This window comes from Lycorma delicatula, chromosome 4 (genome assembly GCF_047948215.1).
Source record: "Lycorma delicatula isolate Av1 chromosome 4, ASM4794821v1, whole genome shotgun sequence".
Classification (NCBI taxonomy): domain Eukaryota; kingdom Metazoa; phylum Arthropoda; class Insecta; order Hemiptera; family Fulgoridae; genus Lycorma; species Lycorma delicatula.
Window position 1 is genome coordinate 192,884,612 of NC_134458.1, and position 23,223 is coordinate 192,907,834.

At 33.5% G+C, this 23,223-nt stretch overlaps 1 protein-coding gene across 1 annotated transcript in view; it reads left to right on the top strand.

The window, feature by feature from the left end:
• Window positions 1-23,223, top strand: part of Grasp65 (Golgi reassembly-stacking protein 2) — a 68,995-nt gene that overhangs the window by 37,476 nt on the left and 8,296 nt on the right. The window contains exons 5-6 of the mRNA XM_075364925.1: window positions 8,054-8,294; window positions 17,659-18,047. Coding sequence (XP_075221040.1) covers window positions 8,054-8,294; window positions 17,659-18,047 — 630 coding nt within the window. The remainder of the gene's footprint in view (window positions 1-8,053; window positions 8,295-17,658; window positions 18,048-23,223) is intronic.

Consider the following 23,223-nt stretch of genomic DNA (forward strand, 5'->3'; position numbering starts at 1 on the left):
TGGCCAGCGCGTTCACCTGATCTGGCAGTTTCTGATTTTTTTCTGTGGGGAGATCTCAAACATAAAGTCTTCAGTAGTCGACCACAGTCAATTACAGAACTCAAGGAAGCCATTCAACGAGAAATTGAAGCAGTTCCACAAGTGATGATTGAGCGAGCAGTGTCAGATTTTAGAATGAGGTTAAGTGAGTAATGGAAAACATTTGGACGACATAATATTCAAATAAAAACAAATCTATGTAAGTAATTCACTATAAATTGCAAAAATTGATCCTTAATTTGATATATTAAATGTTTTAGTAAACACAGTTTAATTATTATCTCTCAAAAATCGTCAGGTTTATATGCTGTACCCTGTATTTATCCCTCCAATATCAAATCAACTATTCCAGGATACCTTAATATGTGGCGTATAAGTCTGTCTGTTCTTTTAACTATATCTTTCCAAATGCTTCTTCCTTAATCAATTTGCCACAACACCTTTTCATTTGTCACTTTATCCACCCATCTGATTTTTAATATTCTCCTGTAGCACGGCATTTCAAAAGCTTCCATTTTTTTCTTTTCAGGTACTCTGATTGTCCAAGTTTCACTAGCATTTAAAGCTACACTCCAAACATGTACTTTCAAAAATGTTTTCCTGCCATTTAAATTAATTTTTGATGTAAGAACATTATATTTCTGACTAAAAGATTGTTTCACCTGTGCTATTTGGCATTTTATATCCCTCCTGCTTCAATCTATCTTTAGTAATTCTACTTCCCAAATAACAAAATTCTTCTATCTCCATAATCGTTTCTCTTCCTATTTTTATATTCAGTGGTTCATTATTTCTACTACATTTCATTACTTTCATTTTGTTCTTGTTTATTTTCATTCGGTAGTTCTTGCATAGGACTTGATCCATGCTTTTCATTGTTTAGTTTCTGTAAATGTTAGCAATTGTTTTTCTATCTCTATACTTGAATCCTAAATTTTTTAAAATGCTGAATATTTTATTCCAGTTTATGTTATGAAATGCCTTTTCTAACTCTATAAATGCCATGTATGTTGGTTTGTTTTTCCTTAATCTTCCTTCTACTATTAATCTGAGTCCTAAAATTGCTTCCCTTGTCCCTATACTTTACCTGAAACCAAACTGGTCCTTGTCCTAATACTTCTTCCACTTTCCTCTCAATTCTTTTGTACAGAATTCTAGTTAATATTTTTGATGCATGAGTAGTTAGGTTAATTGTTCTGTATTCTTCACATTTATCTGCTCCTGCTTTTTCTGGTATCATGACTGCAATACTCTATTTGATCTCTGACAGAACTTGCCCTTTTCTTAAATTTTACACACCAGTTTGTATAATCTATCTTCGCTTTCTCACCTGCACTACGCAGTTATTCCATCTATCCCAGGAGCCTTTCTGTCATTCAAATCTTTTAATGCTCTCTTAAATTCAGATCTCAGTATTGTTTCTCGTCTTTCATCCTCTTCAACTTCCTCTTCTTCCTCTATAAAACCAGTTTCTAATTCATTTCCTCCGTATAACTCTTCAATATATTTTACCCACCTATCAACCTTTTCTTTCATATTATAAATTTGTGTACCATCTTTGCTTAACACATTATTAGATTTTAATTTATGAACCACAAAATTTTCCTTAACTTTCTTGTATGCTCCATCTATTTTATCAATGATCATTTATCTTTCCACTTCTGAACACTTTTATTTAATCCACTCTTCTTTTGCTAATTTGCACTACCTGTTTTTAGTATTTCTTAGTTGTTGATAGTTACTTTTACCTTCATCACTAGCATTCTTATATTTTCTAACTTCATCCGTCAGCTGCAATATATCCTCTGATATCCAAGGTTTTCTACCAGTTTTTGTTTCGCTTAAGTTCGAATTTGCTGTTTTAAGAATTTCCTTTTTAACATTCTTCCACTCTTCTTCTATATTTTCAACCTTATCTCTTTTACTCAGACCTCTTGCGATGTCCTCCTCAAAAATCTTCTTTACCTCCTCTTCCTCAAGCTTCTCTAGATTCCACTGATTCATCTGACACCTTTTCTTCTGATTTTTAAACCCCAATCTACATTTCATTATTACTAAATTACTGTTGCTATCAATGTCTGCTTCAGAATAAGCTTTATGACAAGTTGATTTCTAAATCTTTGCTTAACCATGATATATTCTATCTGATACCTTGCAGTATCGTCTGGCTTTTTCCATGTGTATATTCTTCTGTAATGATTTTTAAACTGGGTGTTGGCAGTTACTAAATTATACTTCATGCATAACCCAATAAGTCGATCCACTTCATTCCTTTTGCCCAGCCTGTATTCACCCACAATATTTTCTTCTTTACCTTTTCCAATGCTTGCATTCCAATCTCCAGTTATTATTAAATTTTCATTCTCTTTTATATGTTTTTGTCTTTTTCTTTGTATATAACTCATGGTCATTATCCATTATCACCTCCTCTTTCATCCCTTTTCCACCCCTTTCATGGTCATTATTACCTCATCGTCATCATCATGGGCACTTGTAATCATATAGACGTTAACAATCATTGTAAGCTTATGTTTTGATTTTATCCTTATTACAATGATAATATTGTTATGCAATTTGAAATACTCTGTTCTCTTCCCTATCTTTTTGTTCATTATGACATCTATTCCAGCCTGCTCTTTATTTGAAGCTGAGTTGATTATTATAAAATCACGTGATCAGAAGTTGCTCTCCTTTTCCAACTGAACCTTGCTAATCCCTGCTACATCTATATCTAACCTATCCATTTCCCTCTTTAAATTTTCTAACCTGCCAATCTTTTTTAGACTTCTATCGTTCTACGCTCAGACTCGTAGAATGTTATTTTTTAAACTCCTGGTGACCCCTTCCTTAGTAGTCCCCATCTCGAGGTCCGTACAGGGGATTACTTTACCTCCGGAATATTTTACCAAGGCAGGTGCCTCCATATTTGTTACATGAAATTTAGAGAGCTACATTTTATTTGAAAAAAGCAGCTGTAGTTTTCCATTGCTTTCAGCTGCGCAGTACTCAAAAGATTGAGTGACGTTGATATGGCCATTTAAGTCCTCCTGACCTATGCCCTTAACAACCATTGAAAGAACTGCTGCCCTCTTTCAGGAATCATTCCTTAGTCTGGCTCTCAACAGTTACCTCTCTGATATGGTTGCACCTTTGGTCCAGCTACTCTGTATCACTGAGGACTCAAGTCCTGTCACCATCAGCAAGGTTTCATGATTCATAGAGGGAGCTGGAAGTGATATGTAGCCATTACTATATCATTTGGCATTTTAATGGATGCCTCTTGAAATTTTTTTCTGCTAACGTTAAATAAATAAAAATTAATTTTTTTCTCCAAGTTTATGTAACATATTTACATAAGTAATGCAGTTTATTGTTATTTTTTAAAAGTTAGGCAGAGTAGGTTTTTTGTCTCTTAAAGACTTTCACATACATTCATACGTACGTTCACTGGTTTGTTGCCGTGCTTTGCTTTTTTTGCTCCATTTTGTCCTTCCACTTCACTGACTTATGTTATGTGTATAAATCCTGTGTTTGAATCATCAAAATTAAAGCAGTGAATAATTTTAAAGGGAACTTTTGCTTCAAGCATTATTGTCAGATATGTTCTCCAAGAGTCGAGGAAAATCAGAAGCAGCAGTGAGAAGCTTCTAATTATATCAACTAGTTATGTTTGCCATATTGTGCTTAGTTGCTACAACAGATCAGAAGTTTTAAAAAAATTTAAATATATACACTGCTTCATGAGAAGTAGACATGTACAAACATATCTGTATGATGACATCATACAAATGTCTATTGTTGCCTAATACAGAGCTTAAAAACTTATTCAGTCTAGCATCACTTGTCTATAGTGTGTGTTGTGTTTTACAGAGTTATTAGTGTTTTGTTAAATTTTCATAGATTCTTTATAATACAAAAGTGATTTTTCATGTTTTTATTTTCTACAATATGGCTTCTGGAAAAGTTTGTGAATGCTCAAATCACCCAGACAATTATTGTTATGTCTGTGGCAGATTTATGCCTAAATCTCAAAGAAAGACTATTTCTGAATCAATAAAAACAGCTTATAAATTCTATTTTGATTATGCACTTGGGGATCAAGATAAAATCTGGGCGCCTCATGTTATTTACATATTGTGCTCAGTAACTCTTAACTGATTGGTTGAAGGGGAAACAATGAGGCGTGCCATTTGCTGTATTGATAGTTTGGCATGAATTTAAGGACCGCTTCACTGACTGCTACTTTTGTATGACAAATATACAAGGGATATTCAATAATTAAAGATACAAGTTGATGTAGAAAAAACCTGTGTATTTTTACAAAATGAGACTTTTACTAATTTTCAACATAATCCCCACCAATATTAATACAATTGTCTCAATAATGAACTAGTTTTTTTATGCCTGATGCAAAGAAGTCTTTGTCTTGCTGTTGGAGCCACTTTCCCACAAATTCTTTGACCTCCTCGTTGTTGCTGACCTTTTTTCCACAAGATGCCTCCTTGTGAGTGGACCAAACAAGTGAAAATTCGAGGGAGCCAAATCTGGACTGTAGGGAGGATGTGGTAGTATCTCCCACTCATTTTTCTAGTGGTTTCTTGGGTCAGCTGGGTGGTGTGAGGGCAAGCATTGTTGTGTAGCAATATCTCGCCTTTTCTTTGAGATCCGCAAAATTTTTCTCATTGCTGGCATTACTTTTTTCATCAACATGTCTGAGTAGTAGATACTGTTTATTGTACGCTGATTTTCCAAATATTCACAAAAGATGACACCTTGGGCACCCCAAAAGACGGTCAACATGACTTTTCCCATTGATGCTTGCGTTCTGAATTTCTTTCGGGCAGGTGAGCTTCCATGCTTTGTCTTTTGGACTCTGGTTCAAAATGGTGAATGCAAGTTTCATCACACATTAAAATCTTTTTTAGAAAAGGGTCACCACTTCCCTTTTGTAGTGTTCTTTCAAGTCTGTGTACACTGTGAGTCCTGTTTCCCTGTGTTGTGTTAACTCTATTTGGACCCACCTTGCACATGTTTTGCTGTACTTGAGCTTATTACTGATAATGTTATAAACTGTGCCAACACTTACTGCAACTGTTTTTGCTGCATGTTCAACTGTAATATATCAGTCTTCATGAATAATGCAGTCAATGCGAGTTTCAAGCAAAGGAGTTGACACTTCAATTGGCCGGCCAGGATTTTGCTCGTCAATCACTGAGGTTTGATCGTTTTTGAACTGTTCTACTTGCTTATAGAAATTTACGTGGTTCATACAACTTTCACTGTACTGTAAAATCATTCGAGAAAAGATTTTAGCCAGTTTTTCATCTTCAGTAAGCAAAAAATAGGTCACTGAATGTTATTCAATTAATATGGAAACTTCAAGCGGACACGACATTGTTAAATGCAATATTGAGTTTTAAACAAAACAATTTTTATCCATCAGCTGTTCTCAGCTCATCCCAGTGATGCCAACCTAAAGTCATGAAAGTACAAACTCCTAAAAACTGTTTCATTTGTCTCTTTAATTATTGAGTCCTTTGTAATTGGATTTTCATTCAAAAATAGAAAGTTTATCAAATATCCAGATGTATTCTTAGCTCTAAAGCTGAGGTACCACATGGAGAGGAGTTATCTGTACCACCATACAATTCGACATTGCTAGAAGAACAATGTGAGAATGAAGCAAATGATGTTGAAGAATTTTTTTTGTGGTTGGGTTTCAATCAACCACACATCTCGGGAATGGTCGAACTGAAGCTGTACAAGACTACACTTCAATTGCGTTCATACCATCCTCTGAAGTAACATGTTAATGGTAATTACCAGAGGCTAAACAGGAAAAACAAAGAAAGATATGTGTGTCAGTCTACAAATCAAGTAACTGTTCTCAAATCAAGGACTCAACTTCTGATAATAAACTTAGCAAACGTGAACCGGCTGCCTTTAAGTCTTTCGGTGTTGTTGTTGGTGGTTGTTTAGGCAACAGAAAAGATGAAAGCTATGTTTTTTTGGTTAATAAGCTGTTAGAAAAATTGAAATGTAGGATGTTGGACGTCGTTAAAAATCCATTTCCTATACTCCCATCTAGACTTTTTTCCTGAAAATTTGGGCTCTGTCGGCTGATAGGCAAGGAGAGTGTGTTTTCATCTGGATATTCTGACTATGGAGCATTGGTACCAAGGAAGATGGGATCATGGAATGATCGGTGACTGTTGATGATATTTGTTTTGAGAAACTGATAAAACATTGTTCAAGCGAAAAGGTTTGTCAACATATTTTAAAAATTTAAGGTAAGACAGTAAAAATGATTTAAACGTTTAAAAACTGTTATTTTAAAATTGTATTGATGTGTTTCAGTTTATCTGTGTTTGAATATGTGAAAATTTAGGTGATTAATCCAATTTTAAATCGATGCACATAAATAATTTTTTTTAAATATTAATTTCACATTGATTTCATTTATCTGTAATCATTTATCTGTAAATAAATTGTAAGTTTAAATTGTATGTATCTAAAAATGTGATGTATTACACAAGTTGTGATTACAGCTTTGAATTCAACACCCCAAAATTAGTTAAAATCACCATGTATGATTCCAGTTACACAAAAAAAAAATATTTTGTTAACTGGTGTAACCTGATGAATTTAAAAATTTGCTTGCATTGTATATTTTTAAGCATTTACCTGATCATTTATTGACCATTGTTGATGTGTTATTTTCTGGTTTTTTTTATTTGCTAATTATTATCATAAAGTTACAAAAATTTTAATCTATATCTTGTACCAATTTTTTTTTATTGAGAAAGGAAATCTTACTTTATAAGTTTAGAATTACTATTTATTATAGAACACCTGTTTAGTGTTGAATTGATTATAATGTAATAATGTGTAATAATTGATTACAATGTAATACAAGGGTCGTTTAATAAGTCGTAGAAAAAGATAGTTAAACAAATTATTTTATGTAGATATTTTTATTTTTCAACATAATCTCCTTTTAACTCTACACTTTTCAAAGCGTTTCTCCAACTTTTTTAAGCTGTCCAAAAAGTAGGATTATGGAAGCTTCTCAAAATAAGTATCTGTTTGGGGGATGACCTCCTTGTTCTACGTGAACCGTTGACTGCAAAGCCATTTTTTTCAAATTCACCACCGGGGGCCAAATCCAATGAATACAGTGGATGTTGTAGTAATTTGAACTTAATTCCATAATTTTGGCCATCAAAACTGTGCAGGTGTGCACTCGTGGATTATCTTGATGGAAAATCTTTCTTTTTCAAATGATGTTTTTTCTTGATTTCTTTTCAATCGGTGCTGTAACAAGAGATAATAACTGATAGTAACAGAGAGCAAACGCGGCACCCATCATGCCAAAATTTTTTTCACACAATTTTTTATGCAAAATTGAAAACATTGTAGCTTGCGAATGATATGCGTGGCCTCAACTATTTTGTGCACTTTTATTTGTCGATCACTCAGAACCATATCGTGAATTTTGTCAATCATTTTGGGGTGGTCGTCACTTTTACTGGATGTCCTGGATGATGTTCATCTTTTGTGGATATATGGCTACAATTAAACTCATTTACCCAATTGTAAATGGTTGCAAACACAAGAGCAGACATGCCATGAACTTCATCCGACTCAACTTTGATCTCTTTTGGTGTTAAGCCTTTTAAAAATAAGTGTTTAATCACCACATGAAACTCACTTTTTCCATTTTATAAGTAAACAGTAGCTTGTTGCTTCAGTCGATTATGACAGTGAAACCACCTGGTGGATACAGCTGAAACTTTAGCTGCACTCTAGCGACAAATGACGCTTACTAAAAACAGACCATTTTTGATACCACAAGCGCTATCTCTTGGATTTCTAAGGACTTATTGAACAACTCTTGTAATTATGACTTAGGAGGTATTTAAGGTTTTAAAAAAAATACAATATTTTAATAATAATAACTTAGCATTTTTTATTACAATTTTTCATATACCAAATTATGATTTTTTTTGTATAGTTTGGGTTGTGGCATTGGGTATGGTTATTTACATAGAATTCCAATTCGTAATCATCCGTCTACATATGCACCTTTGGCTACTACTCATCCTAACAAAATTACAGCAGCATCAAAATCTGTACCAACAACTACAGTACCAGTTAGTACTGTAGATCCTAATATACTGCAATCTCAGTCGACTTTATCGACAGCCTCAAAACTTTTCACAGATTCATCTGCACGGACAACTGTATCAGAAACGGTAAGTTTATTAAAAATTACTTTCCAGCATCACTTTTCATACTAAAATACTTAATATTTTCAGTATTGGTTGGACGGATTATATTTCCGTTGACTTTTTTTTAGAATGTCCCTGCAACTTTTAAAACTGTAATCAAACATAACACACATTTGTTAGTTAGTAGGGGTACCATGGTTTCCACAGGCAAGAAATGTTAGGAAATATAAACTCAGGAAATGTCAAGCCACCGGTTGGTCTAGTGGTGAATGTGTCTTCCCAAATCAGCTGATATGGAAATTGAGAGTTCCAGCGTTCAATTCCTAGTAAAGGGAGTTACTTTTATACAGATTTGAATACTAGATCGTCGATACTGGTGTTCTTTGGTGGTTGGGTTTCAATTAACCACACATCTCAGGAATGGTTGAACCGAGACTGTACAAGACTACACTTCATTTACACTCGTACATATCATCCTCTGAAGTAATACCTAAACGTTAATTCTTGGAGGCTAAACAGGAAAAAAGAGAGAGTCAGGAAAAGTCAAGAATTTTTACAGAAAGGTCAGGAAAAATTCCAAAAAATTTCAGAGAATTGCATTTTCAGAGGTGGCTTTCTATTAACAAACCTCTACTTGTCGTGAATTTGCACGAAGAGACAATAATTTATCAATGAAAGGTTTTTGTGCAAATGTAGATGCTGGTGGCAAGGGGAACGATGACTGCACTGGCGAGGGTATGAGTAACCACGCAGCTGTGAGTTGTAGTGGCATCTTGACGATGGTAGTAAGTGAAAGTAAATGTCACGCGGGACTCTGCGATGGAGCTTAGTGGGTGTAGGAGGTCTGTCCGTCTGGTAGACCAGACAGGAATCCATAATGAAACAAAATTAGGGGTATGAACTGAAGTTGAGTTCACTAAGGGAACCAGGAATAAATTTTGTTGTTGTGAACAACATTTTTGGTGGTATGTTAATATTCATTTGCCTCAAATTTTATGAGACATTTACACACGAATTGGCTCTATAAAATGTAGAACTGGGCATAGGGTTCGTGCTTCTGCGAACTTATTAGCTAGTTTAGAGGGCAACGATGTAGGACATTCAAGATGTCCAGATGAGGCCTGCAGCAAAGGCAAAAGCTGAGTTTATAAAACATTGATGTAAATGTCTACCGAGGTATTTACATCAGTGGCATCCCAATGAGGCCTGGCATATTACTATGAAGTGTAAAATGTTAGTGGGTGAAAGATGACTCCCATTCTGTTAAAGCCCATTAGGCTATGAACAGGGGGGTATCTACCCCCCCTGTGTCACAAGGTCACAAGGTGGGTGTCTTCCCCTATGGGGTTGGGATGATGGCGGCAAGGAGAATGGTTTTCATTACCAAAACAATGCTCATTGCAGTGAGAAGTTCTAGAAGATGATATGGAGAATTTCTTATAGAAAAAAGTAGAAACTTCTTTCAAGAAGAACAAAATAGAGCTCTGAAAAGGAGAATGAAAGCAGAAATTAAAAAAAAGAAATTGGAGGAAGAAAGGATAAAGTTGAGAGTTACAGTCTTGGCAGAAGAACGGATAACTGTCAAAATTAAATTTTAGAAAAGGGTAAACCAATAGGAACCTAAAGATAGTGAAGAAAAGTTGCCATCTGTTTTATATATGTGTAATGGGCTCTCATATTATTATTTTTTTTTTTTTTGTATAGGCTAGAACAATAATGACAAAATATTTTTCAGTAAATGTTAATAACATTTGTTTTCTGTACAAAATAAGGTGTTCTTTTCCAGTTTTCTTTTCTGTATTACTTTTTAGTTTTCCTTTAATACATATATATACCTTTTTAAATTGAAATCTGTTTCTTAGCATTTTTATGTGAACCAAGTTATTAAATATTGTTTTTTGTTTACTTTGCAAAATATTTATGAAAAATTTCATAAATATTATAATAAATAATTTCATAAAGTAATCATAGAGGCGAGCCAATTATTTATAAAAACTGTTTTAGTTAGTTTTTTTGTTATCTTGTTATTTTTAGTCATTATGATGTTCATTTTTATTCAAAAAACTTATTAAATATTGTTGTTGTTTTTTGTACTATGCAATGTAATGTACTAAAACAATTTATCATAAAAAATAGTCTAATTTTAAATAAATATTGCAAAAAAATCGGTAAAAGATAAAATTTAAAAATTTTAAATGTAATTTTAAATAATAGAAAGAGGCATGAGTTATGCAGTTTTGGGGATGGTGAAGGTTGGAAAAAGAAATATTTTGCAGAGTAAACTGCAGCAGCATTATATTATGAGAATCAAGAAATTTTTATAAAATTGGTTAGCAAAAGACAGGAAAAACAAATCTTAAAATTTGGTGGAATCCTGGATACACCACTTGTATATAGCAATATAATGCACTATGTAACAATTGCTCATGGCGATTTACACTTCTGTGATAGATGGATTCTTCATCTAAATCTGCATAAATAGAAATCTAAATAAATAAAAAAAATACCTGTCAGCACGCTGGAAGACGGAGGTAGATTTCACCGGTGCTAAGTAGGGGATAAAAAAGATTTCCACCTTAAAGTTAAGAAAAGTGGTAGGTATCAAAAAACTTTACGGAAATATGTTCTAGGCCCTTATCCAAAGAATAGTAGGAACTTATATATTTTACGAATTCTATATTTTATATATAGAATTCTATATTTTACTTAATAAGAAAGTTATAGCGATATTATTTTTTTTTTTAAAAACCCTCCCGTTTCCACATCCATGTTCTGATTTTGCCCATTAACGAACTTGACCAAGATTTTGGGTCCTTATATTTTATGCATCAATTTGAAAGTGGTTGGCACAAAATTACGGCAGTTATCGTGTCCACAAGAAAGTGAAATGTGTGTGTGTGTGTGTGTGTGTGTACATGCGCGTGCGCATGTGTAAACGAGGAGTATCTCTATAGTAAAGACCGCTGGGAAATTTCTCTCCTTAAGGTTGATCGAACCGGTGTCGTTCATGGCCACACTAGTAATGTACTAGTGTTATCTGTAAGTTGCCATATTGTAATATCTTTGATTAGTGTGAGTTATTACATGATCAAATTAATAGGAAAATCGATGTTGCTGCTGACTGTGAAATATGTGGAGTCATATGTTTTTTAAACCATCAGAACATTAAGCCAGCTGAAATTCATAGGAAGTTGGTTGCTGTGTATGGTGATAATGTAATGAATAAAAGAAACATCCGAAAATGGTGTCATCCTCAATCGCCAACTAGACCAACCAAGGTTAAGCCACAGCCATTTGGACACAAACTAATGGCCACAGTCTTTTGGGATCGGTTTGGCATACTGCTGATTGATTTCATGCCGCATGGAACAACTATAAATGCAGAAGCCTACTGTGAATCTCTACATAAGTTACAGTGTGCCATTCAAAATCGACAATGGGAGTGGTTGACCGATGGCATCGTGCTGCTGCATGATAATGCATATCCACATATTGTGGGTCCGATGTGTGATTTACTGAGAACATTTGGATGGGAAATTTATGATGAGCCACAATACAGCCGGACGTAACTCCTTCTGATTACCATTTGTTTGGGACATTGAAAGAATTTTTGAGCAGTATGCAATTCCTGGGTAACGATGAACTTAAAAATGCTAAATCAGTGGCTATATCAGGCTAGATAATGATCATGCTAAATCAGTGGCAAGATCAATGGACTGGCGGCAGAAGAATATGATGAGGGTATATTGAAGCTGGTGTATTGTTATTATAAATGTCTTAGTTCAATTGGCAATTATATAGAGAAGTAGTTTAAGAGAAATAAAAAATATTTATAAAGTTTTCAGAATAAACTTGTTTATAATGAAATGGTTTTTACTTTTAGAGATAAGCTTTTGTATATACATAAACTTTACAACTGATGGTGATTTTGGGGTCTGGGGGATGTGAAATGCAAAGATATGTCAAAATTTTCTGGAAATCGAATCATGGTACCCATTACAATAGGTACTTTTCTTATGAAATATACCTAATAGGAATCATTGCAATGTTTCTCTCATTCTTGATTGTTCTCATATTTTGCAGCAGCTCAAAGTGATTCAATTCTTTGAGTGTGTGAACCCCTAATAGAATCAATGAAATTCTCTGAATGTTCATTTCACATTTCAAGGATATTTTGTATATTCTCTTGTGTGCCCTCCATGTGTCAGATATAATGGTTGTGTTGAGTAGATTGCTGGCTGTGATTGCCTCTGTAACTATTTTGGCAGTACAGTCAGGCATAGCATACAAGAAACACTGGCCCATTTCTCTGCAAACACCTCCGACCACCCACTGAGGAGGATAAATTTGGCCTATGTTTTGTTGTCGCCTAGATAAGCTCAATTCATTATTTGTATTATTCATTCAGGCTCACCGTTCCTGACTGGGTAACTTTTAAGAAATAAGCACAAATCTCCCTCCTATAGGTAACACAGTCAGTGATCACTTTTTTTCAAATGCTGAGTCCATCAGATCAGATGTTATCAAATGGTAACTTATAATAATTCTCCAAACACATTTCCATTCTGCATGTTCTTTTGGACTGTGCGTTTAATGACATTATCATTTAATGGCTCCCAAAACACATCCTTTTTTTGTTGTAGAATACTGCATTGCTTAAAGTATCATACTTTTTTCTCTTTCGAGTTAACTTTCTCGGCAAGTCAAACAAGAATATTGTACTTCTAGCACACTTCTACCAATAAAAACAAATAAAGCGAAATTGTGTATTAGCTACTACAACAGAAATTACAAGAAACAATTGCATGTAACGCTTAAGGTAATGTAATATTTTAATATCCCTGAAAACAGAAGACACTTTAAATAAGAACACAATCGCCTAATTACACTTGTAAGTATGATGCGATAAATACAATTTGTAAGGATATTTAAAAAAAAAAACCCAAATAAACTTACAATAATTAACAAGTAAGTGTTCACAATAATTAATGTATGTTATTGTTAATATAATAGTTACTGTTATCGTTTGCTAAGATCACTAAAGTTTCTATGTTTAGTACTGCTTACCTTTCTTATCCTCATTCTTTTATCTCTTGTTGACACATTTTGGAACCCCTCAATGTCAAAACTTATTGTACTGACACTTTCAGTTTCTGTTACTCTTTATATAGTGTTTAGTCAACGCCCTTCCCTATATTCGATGTTATGCCTTATCTGGCCTTCTTGTTTATTTGTTATTAATGGTTATACTTATCTTTTAATTTTATTTATCTATTTCCTGTTTTCAATAAATTGAGGTTCTTGTAAAGAACATCCGCATGATTGTTGATCTGTTCATTTATGATCGTTTTATTGTTACTTTTTAATTTAAAGATTTCTAGATTTTCTAAAATGTTCATTCTTCTTCTTCGTTTTAACACATTTGTGAATTAATTTTGTTGATTCTTCCATTTTAATCAGGGTATGCCCTTCTTTTATTAAGTGCATTGCGTAATTAGAATAATTTTTTTTTTATTTTTGAAAGTTCTCATTTTTTTACAAACATGGCACTGTTGGTAAAGTGCAATTTAATTCAAATTAATATTAAAATCAGCATACCAATAGATTAGTTAATTCCCACAAACATTTTCGGCTATTCTGCCATCTTCAGGAGGATTTATAATAATCTATATAAATAAAAATGTAAATGTTCATTTGTTCAAAATCTTAAATCTCTGAAAGTTCTTCATTGATTGCTTTGAAATTTTAGCACAACGTTGCATTCGATTCACACGCATGTTTTTATATACCTAAGATGTCACACCTGTGGTAAGTAAAAACATGTTTTTTTTTAAAAACAGCGTTATCTGTTGGACTAAATGTTTTACGATTCCATTTCGATTTTTTCGATGTGTATGTCCGCTATAGATTAAAAAACTACTGGACAGATTTATGCGTGGGGAAAAGGGGGAAGGAAAGAGGGAAAAATCAGAAAAGGGAAAATTGAAGTTGGTAAAAGTGAAGAAGGTAAAAAGAAAAGAAGAGGAAAATGGAAAACAGAAAAAGAGGAAAACAGGAAAAAGGTAATGGGAAGGAGAAAGGAGAAAAAATAAAAAGGGGAAAGAGAAACAAGTGAAAAAGTGGGGAAAGAATAGAAAGGGGGAAATGGAGGAAAGGGAAGGGAATGTGGTAAAAGTGAAATTGGGGAAAAGGAAAGGGAAAAAGGGAAATTTTGTGAAGTTCTGCATTTTGTTAATGTTTTGTCAAACTTTCATTTTTGTTCATTTAATATATATATATACACACACAAATATACACTCAAATCTAGCCATAGCGAAGCATTGCCGGGTCTGCCAGTTTAAAATAAAAATATATAAAATTGTTAGAATCACAACAATTGATCATCATAACTTAAAAATTGTAAATGTAAAGTAAAAGTAAGTATGTCCAGTTTATTAAGAATGTCACAATTGTTATGATTACTGTTGAGTGGGGAATCAGTTTGGCCAACTTAATAATTTAGTTTGTTCATTATTTGTTTATATAAAATGTCATCTTCAAATCTAATTTGTTCATTAATTTATTGTTATACAGGGTGTTTCTAAAATGGTGGGCTGGGTATAATTTTTCGAATTCTACTTGTAAAACTAAACAAAAAATATCCTTAGGAAAAATGGCAATTTCTCTTTTGTTCTCCTCCTGTCTGCCATTTTGTTATTTTTATATAAAAATTTATATTTCAAGTTCGGATAGAGGAATCATATTAATATGTGGTAAGCAGCTTTGTAATAAAGTTTTAAAATTAGCAAAAAATCAGGACTTAAATACATTCACAAATTATCAAATGGCGGCCATGTTTATTTTTCATTCCGTTATACCTTCATAAATATAAATCTTTTCAAAATGAATGTTACTTTGTTAAAATATTAAGCTTTTTATTTTGAACAAAATGATCTTTCATTTTTAAAATCGGTAAAAAATAGCCAAGTTATGGCAGAAAATTGATGTCGTAATTTTGTGTCTGTTTTCATGTTTTCAATTTACGTTCAGTTCGATTAAATAATTATTACTGTTAATTCTAGTATTGTAAATTAGTATCGGATTAAGTAATAATTTTCTCACAATAAGATATAATATTAAATAATAACAAAACAATTGATATTAATTTTTCACTTTTGAATAATTCTACACAGTTACTATTACTGCTGATCATGTTAACAATGTAAAAATGAAGCTTCTTTCAGCTATGTTGTTCTATAACTTTGTTGTAGTACCTTATTTTTTCATTTATTGACAGACATTTTTTGTTGTAAGTGTACCAGGTTAATTTTTTTGCTTTAGCTAGTTTGTTTCTTCTTATTTGGATTGAGGTTTTTACATTTAGGTTATTATTATTTCTTTGAAGTATTTAAATCGGGTTACTATTTTATGTTTACTTCCTTTAATCGTGTTATTTTTTGGGGAATAATTTTTGTCTTTTCAAATTATATTTTGAGGCCAGTTGTATTTGCAATGTTTTGAAGTTTTAATATCTGTGATTTAGCTTCGCCGATGTCGTTTGTTAGCAGTGCCAAGTTATCGGTGAAACGACAACAGTTTGTTTTGATTATTCAGCCTGTTTTTACTTTTGGGGGCATTTTTTAAGCCATTCTCTCATTACTATTTCTAGAGCATAGTTGAATCATAGCGGTGAGAACCTTGGTGTACTCCTGTTTTGATTTCAAATGATTCAAGAGCTTGTCTCCGAGTTTTACCTTCGAATTAGTGGTGTGAGACTTGGTTTTATCATGTTTATTAATTTGGTATGTAGACCGAGGTGTCTTAGAATATTTGTAGTAGGGATTCTGTGTGGATACATTCATAAGATTTCTTGAAATCTACAAGTGTTATCATAAATATCTTTTGTTTCTTTTCCTCTTTGGTGCATTATTAGGTTGAGAATCATGATCTGGTCATGATTCCAGGGTCTGAAACCGCCCTGGTATTATTCTAGTTCTCTCTTGAGTTGTGAACCGATCTTGTTGAGAATGATTCTAGAAAGAGTTTTGTATGTTGTGTCTGTGAGTGAGATTCCCCTGTAATTTTTATCATCTGTTTTGTCCCTTTTTTGTGTAGCAGATGGATGAGGGCTGTTGTCCAGTGTTTTGGTAGTTCTTCTTTGATCCAGATTTCAACAAGCTGTTGATGAAAGGCAATTCTTGCTGATCTTCCAGATCTCTACAAAAGTCTGATATTCCCCTGCTGCTTTGTAATTCTTCATTTCACCTAGTGCTTGGTAAACTTCTTTTATTATGGGAGGGTTGATGTTTTCTGATAGTTTGGTTATTGGGGTGTGGTGTTGAAGTTTAGGCGTTCTGTCGGTTCTTCACAATTTAGGGGTTGAAATATTTACCTAGGACTTACGCGTAGTCCTTATTTTTATAGACCTGCTTATAGTTTTCATTCTTTATTAATAGCGTTTGGAGTTTGTATTTTTGGAGATGATTTTTTTAAGGTTTTGTAGTAGTCTCTTGACTATGTTTTATTGAATTTTTTTCTGTTGATTTCAGTATGTCTTTATGGTGTTTTCTTTTTATTCTCCGTAAGGTTAGGGTGATTTCTTTCGTTTGTTTTACTAGATTTTGGAAGGATGTTTCTGATTTTTGGGATTGGTGAAATAGCCATACTTGATTTGATGTCTTTTCTCCACTATTTCATCACATTCACTGTTCCACCATTGCTGTTTTTTATGGGATTTTATTGAGGCTAAGTTTTCTGATTTGTTTAACGTTGTTGACTAGATATTCGAGTTTATCCGTGATTGTTATTTTTTCAGTTAATTTTCATTCTTGATTAGTTGGGTAGGATCCATTTTAGTTTTAGGGGCGTGGTTTTTTTGCTTTTTCTGGGGGTAAATTTAATTTTAATTTTGACTTCATAGGGGTCTGAGCCTGTGTCTTCTCCTCAGAGGACGTTTATGTTGTAGATCTCGTAGTGGTGTTTGTCCATGAAGACATGGACTATCATTGACATCATAAATTGGTGTTATGGTTAACTTTTTTCTTAACTGCGTAGTGATATCTCTTCGTGCAAATAATATGTTCTCTTAATTTGACCTTTTCAAGTCCAAGCTCTGATTTTCAGTCAGATGTTATTATGACATATTAAATTGTAAGAATATTTTTTGATTTATTTAGATTAAGATTTGCTTTAAATTGAAGAGAAAAGAATAACTTTTGAGTTTTTAACTAGGAATGTTTTTTCATAAATATTTATTTTATTTTACAGAGAATAACTGAGTATCTGATTTTGAATATTAATTATATATAATATTATGTTTATTAATGTAGAATTTAATGCTTAATTTTTATTTTATAAATATTCATAATAATTATACTTCAGTTACATGTTTATTCTTCTTCTTGTGTAGGTGATTCCAGATTACTCTAGTCCTGGAACTGATTTAACACATCCTGTACAGTCACATGTCTCAGCAGCAGTGATTGGTGCGCAAGGGACTGTACAATCAAATGAATCAGAGGTGCTTAATCAAAATCAACAGGTGCTGCAGCAGCAACCACCACCATTATTCAATGTTGACCAAAGTGTTTATTCGAAATCTGCAGTTAGTGCTACTTCACAACATCAACCGGTTTTGCCACCGACAATGTTTTCAATGCCTAATATGAGTGCAATTAACAATACTACCCCAGTGGGAACATTTTCAACTAGCCAATACAATTCGTTCCCGACTTCGGTTCCACCTCATCCTGCTGCATTAGGTGGTACAACTACAGTGTTTGGTCCTCCTGCATCTAGGTAGGTGTTAACTAATTCCTTAACAGTAGGTTACCAAGTTATAGCGTGTTTAATAACTTTTTTTATTTTTCTAGATATCTCTAAAAATTGGTTACTTAAATCAATAGTCTGGAAAATTTAAGATCATGTGTTGTATTATGTGTGCGATATATACATTTCAATTCAATTTTATTTATTGGCTTGAATAGTAATCTTTTTTTCTTAAATGTAAAATGAGATTATCAATGCTATTTTAAAGAATAGTAGAGCTTTAATGGATAAGTTTTTACTGATGGATTCCTTTCTCCAGTTATTAAAAATGAATGAATTAGTGAATAAACCTTTATTTCCCTTGTAAAAACAAATAATTACAATATATAATTAGCAAACATAATATTTGTAAAGGATAACCTGTGCGCAGGTATGATCGCCACTTTATATAATATTTCTAAAAAGGGAATTTAAAAATTAAAATTATTTAAAAAAAATTAAAGTTCTTACATAAATAAATAAAACAAACATTTAATTGTGAAAGATTGAGGTCATTTAAATTTTTAAATTATTATCTAACAATGATGATGAAAGAATAAAAAAAGTAGAACATATAAGTAGAATATTATAACAAATGAACACCTGCAACCGTGCATTAAAATTCAACATTCTAGATTTAATAAAATCAAGAAGGTACAAGAATATGAAGGTGATGTAAATAATATTTATATTGTTGTACACTATATGCTTTTAGTATATTCTATACTGCCAGCCTCTGTGATGCAAGTGTTAGCATCTCGGCCTTTCATCCGGAGGTCCCGTGTTTGAATCCCAATCAGGCATGGCATTTTTACACACACTACAAATCATTCAACTCATCCTCTGAAGCAATACCTAACAGAGGTCCTAGAGGTTAAAAAAATATATATATATATTGTATACTGAACCCACCAGGTTGATCTAGTTGCTGAACACGTCTTCACAAATCATCTGATTTCAAAGTTGAGAGTTCCAACGTTCAAATCCTAGTAAAGGCAGTTACTTTTATATAGATTTGAATACTAGATCATGAATACTGGTGTTCTTTGGTGGTTGGGTTTCAATTAACCACACATCTCAGGAATGGTCGAACTGAGACTGTACAAGACTACACTTCATTTACACTCATACATATCATCCTCTGAAGTATTAAATTGGAGTAAAATGAATACTGTTATAGCTGTTATGTTGTTAACACTTTTTTGTAACAATATAAAATAATCGTATTTAATGCTGAAATGATCGTGATTTCAATTTTTTTAATTTATTCGCTCATATTACACTTCTTTTATCAGTTTGAATTTACACTCAAAATGCAGTTTTAGTTTTCAAATGAAAAACATTCAGATGTAATTTTATAAACCCATGTTTATATGAACTTTTTTCTTTATTTTCACTGGTAAAAAAGTCTTGTATTTTTGCAATATATATTGAATTTCAAGATGTAGGAGTGCATTTTAATTTTCTATCTAGGTAGTGCTATAGCTCTAGAAGGAAAATATTGTAATCAGTCCAATTTAAGCTGTTACCATATATATGCCTAATTTAATATCAGCGGGTGAACATGATGGCAATGATGTGAGCTGGCACACAGTATACAGATGCACTGATACAAGCATTACTCCCACCATAGCGGCGCTGCAGCCCCATCATTCTCAGGCTCCAATAAAAGAGCGTGCACAAGAGTGAATTTTCAATTCATCATCCACCACCACCTGGAGAAGACCGTGAAGAAGAAGAAGACAGACGAATTTCCCTGGTCGGCTCAGCATGGGACCTCCTGGCAGATGCCAACATCCCCGCCGGGCAGCAGGCCTGGCCAGCCTGCTGAGGGAGCCGCAGGACATGGACACTACCTTCCTGCTCCAGCTCCAGCTCGCTGGGCTTCAATCGCCCTGACCATGGTGGACATAGCAGCAGGAGCTGGCCCAGCGTGGAATTGCTCGGGGAGAACCGCCTCAGCTGCACCGGTGAAGGATGACCGACGCCAACCTGACACTGCAGAGCTCTGGGGGCCACCACTGCTATGCTGTAGTGGGGACCCAACTGTCACTGAGGGAAAGCCCGGTCGAACTTTAATGGATGAGCTGCAACTCCCCGACTTCACCGGAGACCAGCTTCCGGACCCAACAGCTTTTCTCAGAGCTAACGCAAAAAATGGTCCTTTTCAGGGCTACCACAAGGTTATGAATTACGTGCCATCGATGCCATTCAGGAACAAAGCATAAGTGGTTTTCACCAAATTTTGACATTTTGATAGCTAAGGAACCCAAAAAGCCAGATAGAAATTTTCCGGATGTTAATGTTCGTATGTGCATATTATGTTCAATGTTGGCCTCTAAGTCACCTTATATCTCTAGAACTAGTCAACCGATTTTGACCAAACTTGGTCAGATTACTTCTATATATGGGACATTGATGCCAGTTAATTTTCTACTTAAAAGATCAAAGGAATCAGAGTCTGTAGAGCAGTCACCTCATTATTTCGAGATTTCGCCTAATTAAGATCATATTTTTCTTGGGCACATTTGTTAACGATTAAAAAATAATATTATAAAAAAAAGTTTTACAAAATTGCACCCCCATCCCAAAAAAATGCTGTTCTAGTTATCTGCTATGTTTTGACATCACAGGTGAGCAGTAGAATTAATTAAATGAATAATATTTAAAATGTAAAAAAAAAGAAAGTAACTCGGTCTGTCCGGGTCTTAAACTCTGTCAGCTCGGTACCTGGTACGTTAAGCCTCATGACTACACCAGTCTGCCGACCGTTGCCACTACAACCGCCACACCCACACGAATTAAATATGGTATGCGTACGCGCTTTAGTTAGAATCATTAAATTAAATAAACAAAAAAATATTTTATTTAAATAAAATGATAAATATTTTTAATTAAGTTGTGTGTGTAAGCCGTGCATCAGAAACAACCCACAATTATAGGACTTTCCCAGAACATGGCTTTAATTGTGTTACGGGAAAGTCCTACAACTGTGTTATCAGCTTTCTTATTTTATGCCTGCTGTAATATATAGTTGAAGAGAAAAAACCTGACTGCCTCCTCCCATTTGTACTCCTAAAATTTTTTTAGAGTAAAAAATTTAATTCCTTGTTTACAAAATTCTGTTTCCTCTCTCATGCATTGGGAGCATTTCAACCTAAATTCATTAAAATTTTGTCACCTCTTAATTTGGAGGATTGATTTTTTATTTCTCTTCTGTTTTTTTAAAAAAGATTTTCTGATGTAATGGAAGAAGTTGGGGATGCTGTATCTCAAATGAAATTGCTGTTAAAGTTGAATGAAATTTTTTTTCATACATGTTCTTTAGCATATCAAAAATTTAATCAACGGGAAGATTATTCTGAATAATAGTACACTGTAAAAATTAATTGGAACGAGCAATTTTTTTCTATAAATCGTTATGTGATTGCCAGTTATCTCTGAAATCACCTTAAACCGGTTTTATCTGCCTTCAAGTGGTGTGAGTGTTCAACTTTGACAATAAAAAAGCAACTTGACAGGTTTTAAAGTTGAAGTAAACATCTTAGCTTTAGTTGTAAGTCTTTGGATTTGGCAGGATGTTAGTTTCTGCATTCTGTGTGACACGTGTTGCTTTCATGTGTTTAAAAATAGATATTACTCCGAGGGAGCGTAAAAATTATTACTCTTAAAGATCACACTTCTGTGACTGTGAGAGATATCACTTCTGCAGTTTGTGTGGCAAATCAAGTGTATAAAAAATTCTGACAACATTGAAAGAATCTGTATAGTCTCCAAAAGGAGAGAAAAATGTAGGTGCAAATGGAAAATACTCCATGAACTGATAAAATCGTAATAAGAAATTGTAAAATTAATCCAAGGAAAACAAACTCAGACCTTATGAGAGATTTATTATTAGCAACTGGTTTTGATGATAGTAGTTCAACTGTACTTCATAACCTTCTGGAAGCTGGCCGCAAAGCAAGAAGACCAATGTAAAAACAATTTTTAACTCCAAAAATGAAGAAAAAACGTTTAGCACAGGCCTAAAAATATAAATCATGGACTGCTGATGACTGGAAGAAGATAATTTTTAGTGATGAAACCAACTTATTTGTGCAGGGTTACAAAGCTACAAACTGATAAACACCCTCTGAAACAGATGTTTTGAAGTTTGTTCATGACAAATGGCACTGGAAGATTAGTTCCTGTTCAAGGTATGATGAATTCGACCAAATTCATAGAAATATTATGACAGAATTGTTTCATCGTGGTGCTCCTCATCCAGAATTAACTATCAGGAGGAGGTTATTGCTGTTTGCGAATGGGCACACTAGACTTGCTCATGGATGGCACTGATAGATGGATGATTCAAACAGATGCACCAGTTTGTGTCTTGTATCTGTTGTGCGGTATTACGTCGCAAGTTTAAGCTTCTTTTTTTCTGTTTAGCCTTTGGGAATTACCGTCAAGTATTACTTCACAGGATGATATGTACGAGTGTAAATGTAGTGTATTTCTGAGATGTGTAGTTAATTGAAACCCAGCCACGAAAGAACACCGGTATCCACGATCTTGTATTCAAATACGTATAATAGTAACTGCCTTTACTAGGACTTGAACACTGGAACTCTCGACTTACAAATCAGCTGATTTGCAAAGACATGTTCACCAATAGACCAATCCAATGGGTCCACAAATTTAAGCTGGAAGCTTACATGCAAACTATTCTAGGAGATGATGATATGAAGTTATCTTATGTTTTAAGATTCCTTAGGGCCATCTGTTTTTACAAAAATATATGAATATTGTTACTCTCTTTCAGCTGTTTATGCCATCGGCCGTAAAGCAGATAATTTTATTATTTTAATCAGATATATAGAGTGATCTTTTTGTTTTTATTTTGATTTTAGTGTATGCTTAAAGTTTTTTTCATTTTAAGTTGTATTTTCCTTGTTTTTAAACATGTTATTATTTTATTTAATCTTTATTAAAGAAATGAAAAAAAAAAGAAATGTTCTATTCATACAACCTTTCGACGAGACATTTCAACATGACTTGACCTCTTGTCATAATTTAAAATCGGTCAAGATTTTCTTGGTGGAAAATTAAATTAATGTGCTCGATCGACCTGGAAATTAACCAAATTTTAATACCATTGAAAATTTTTGGAATATTTTGAAAAGAC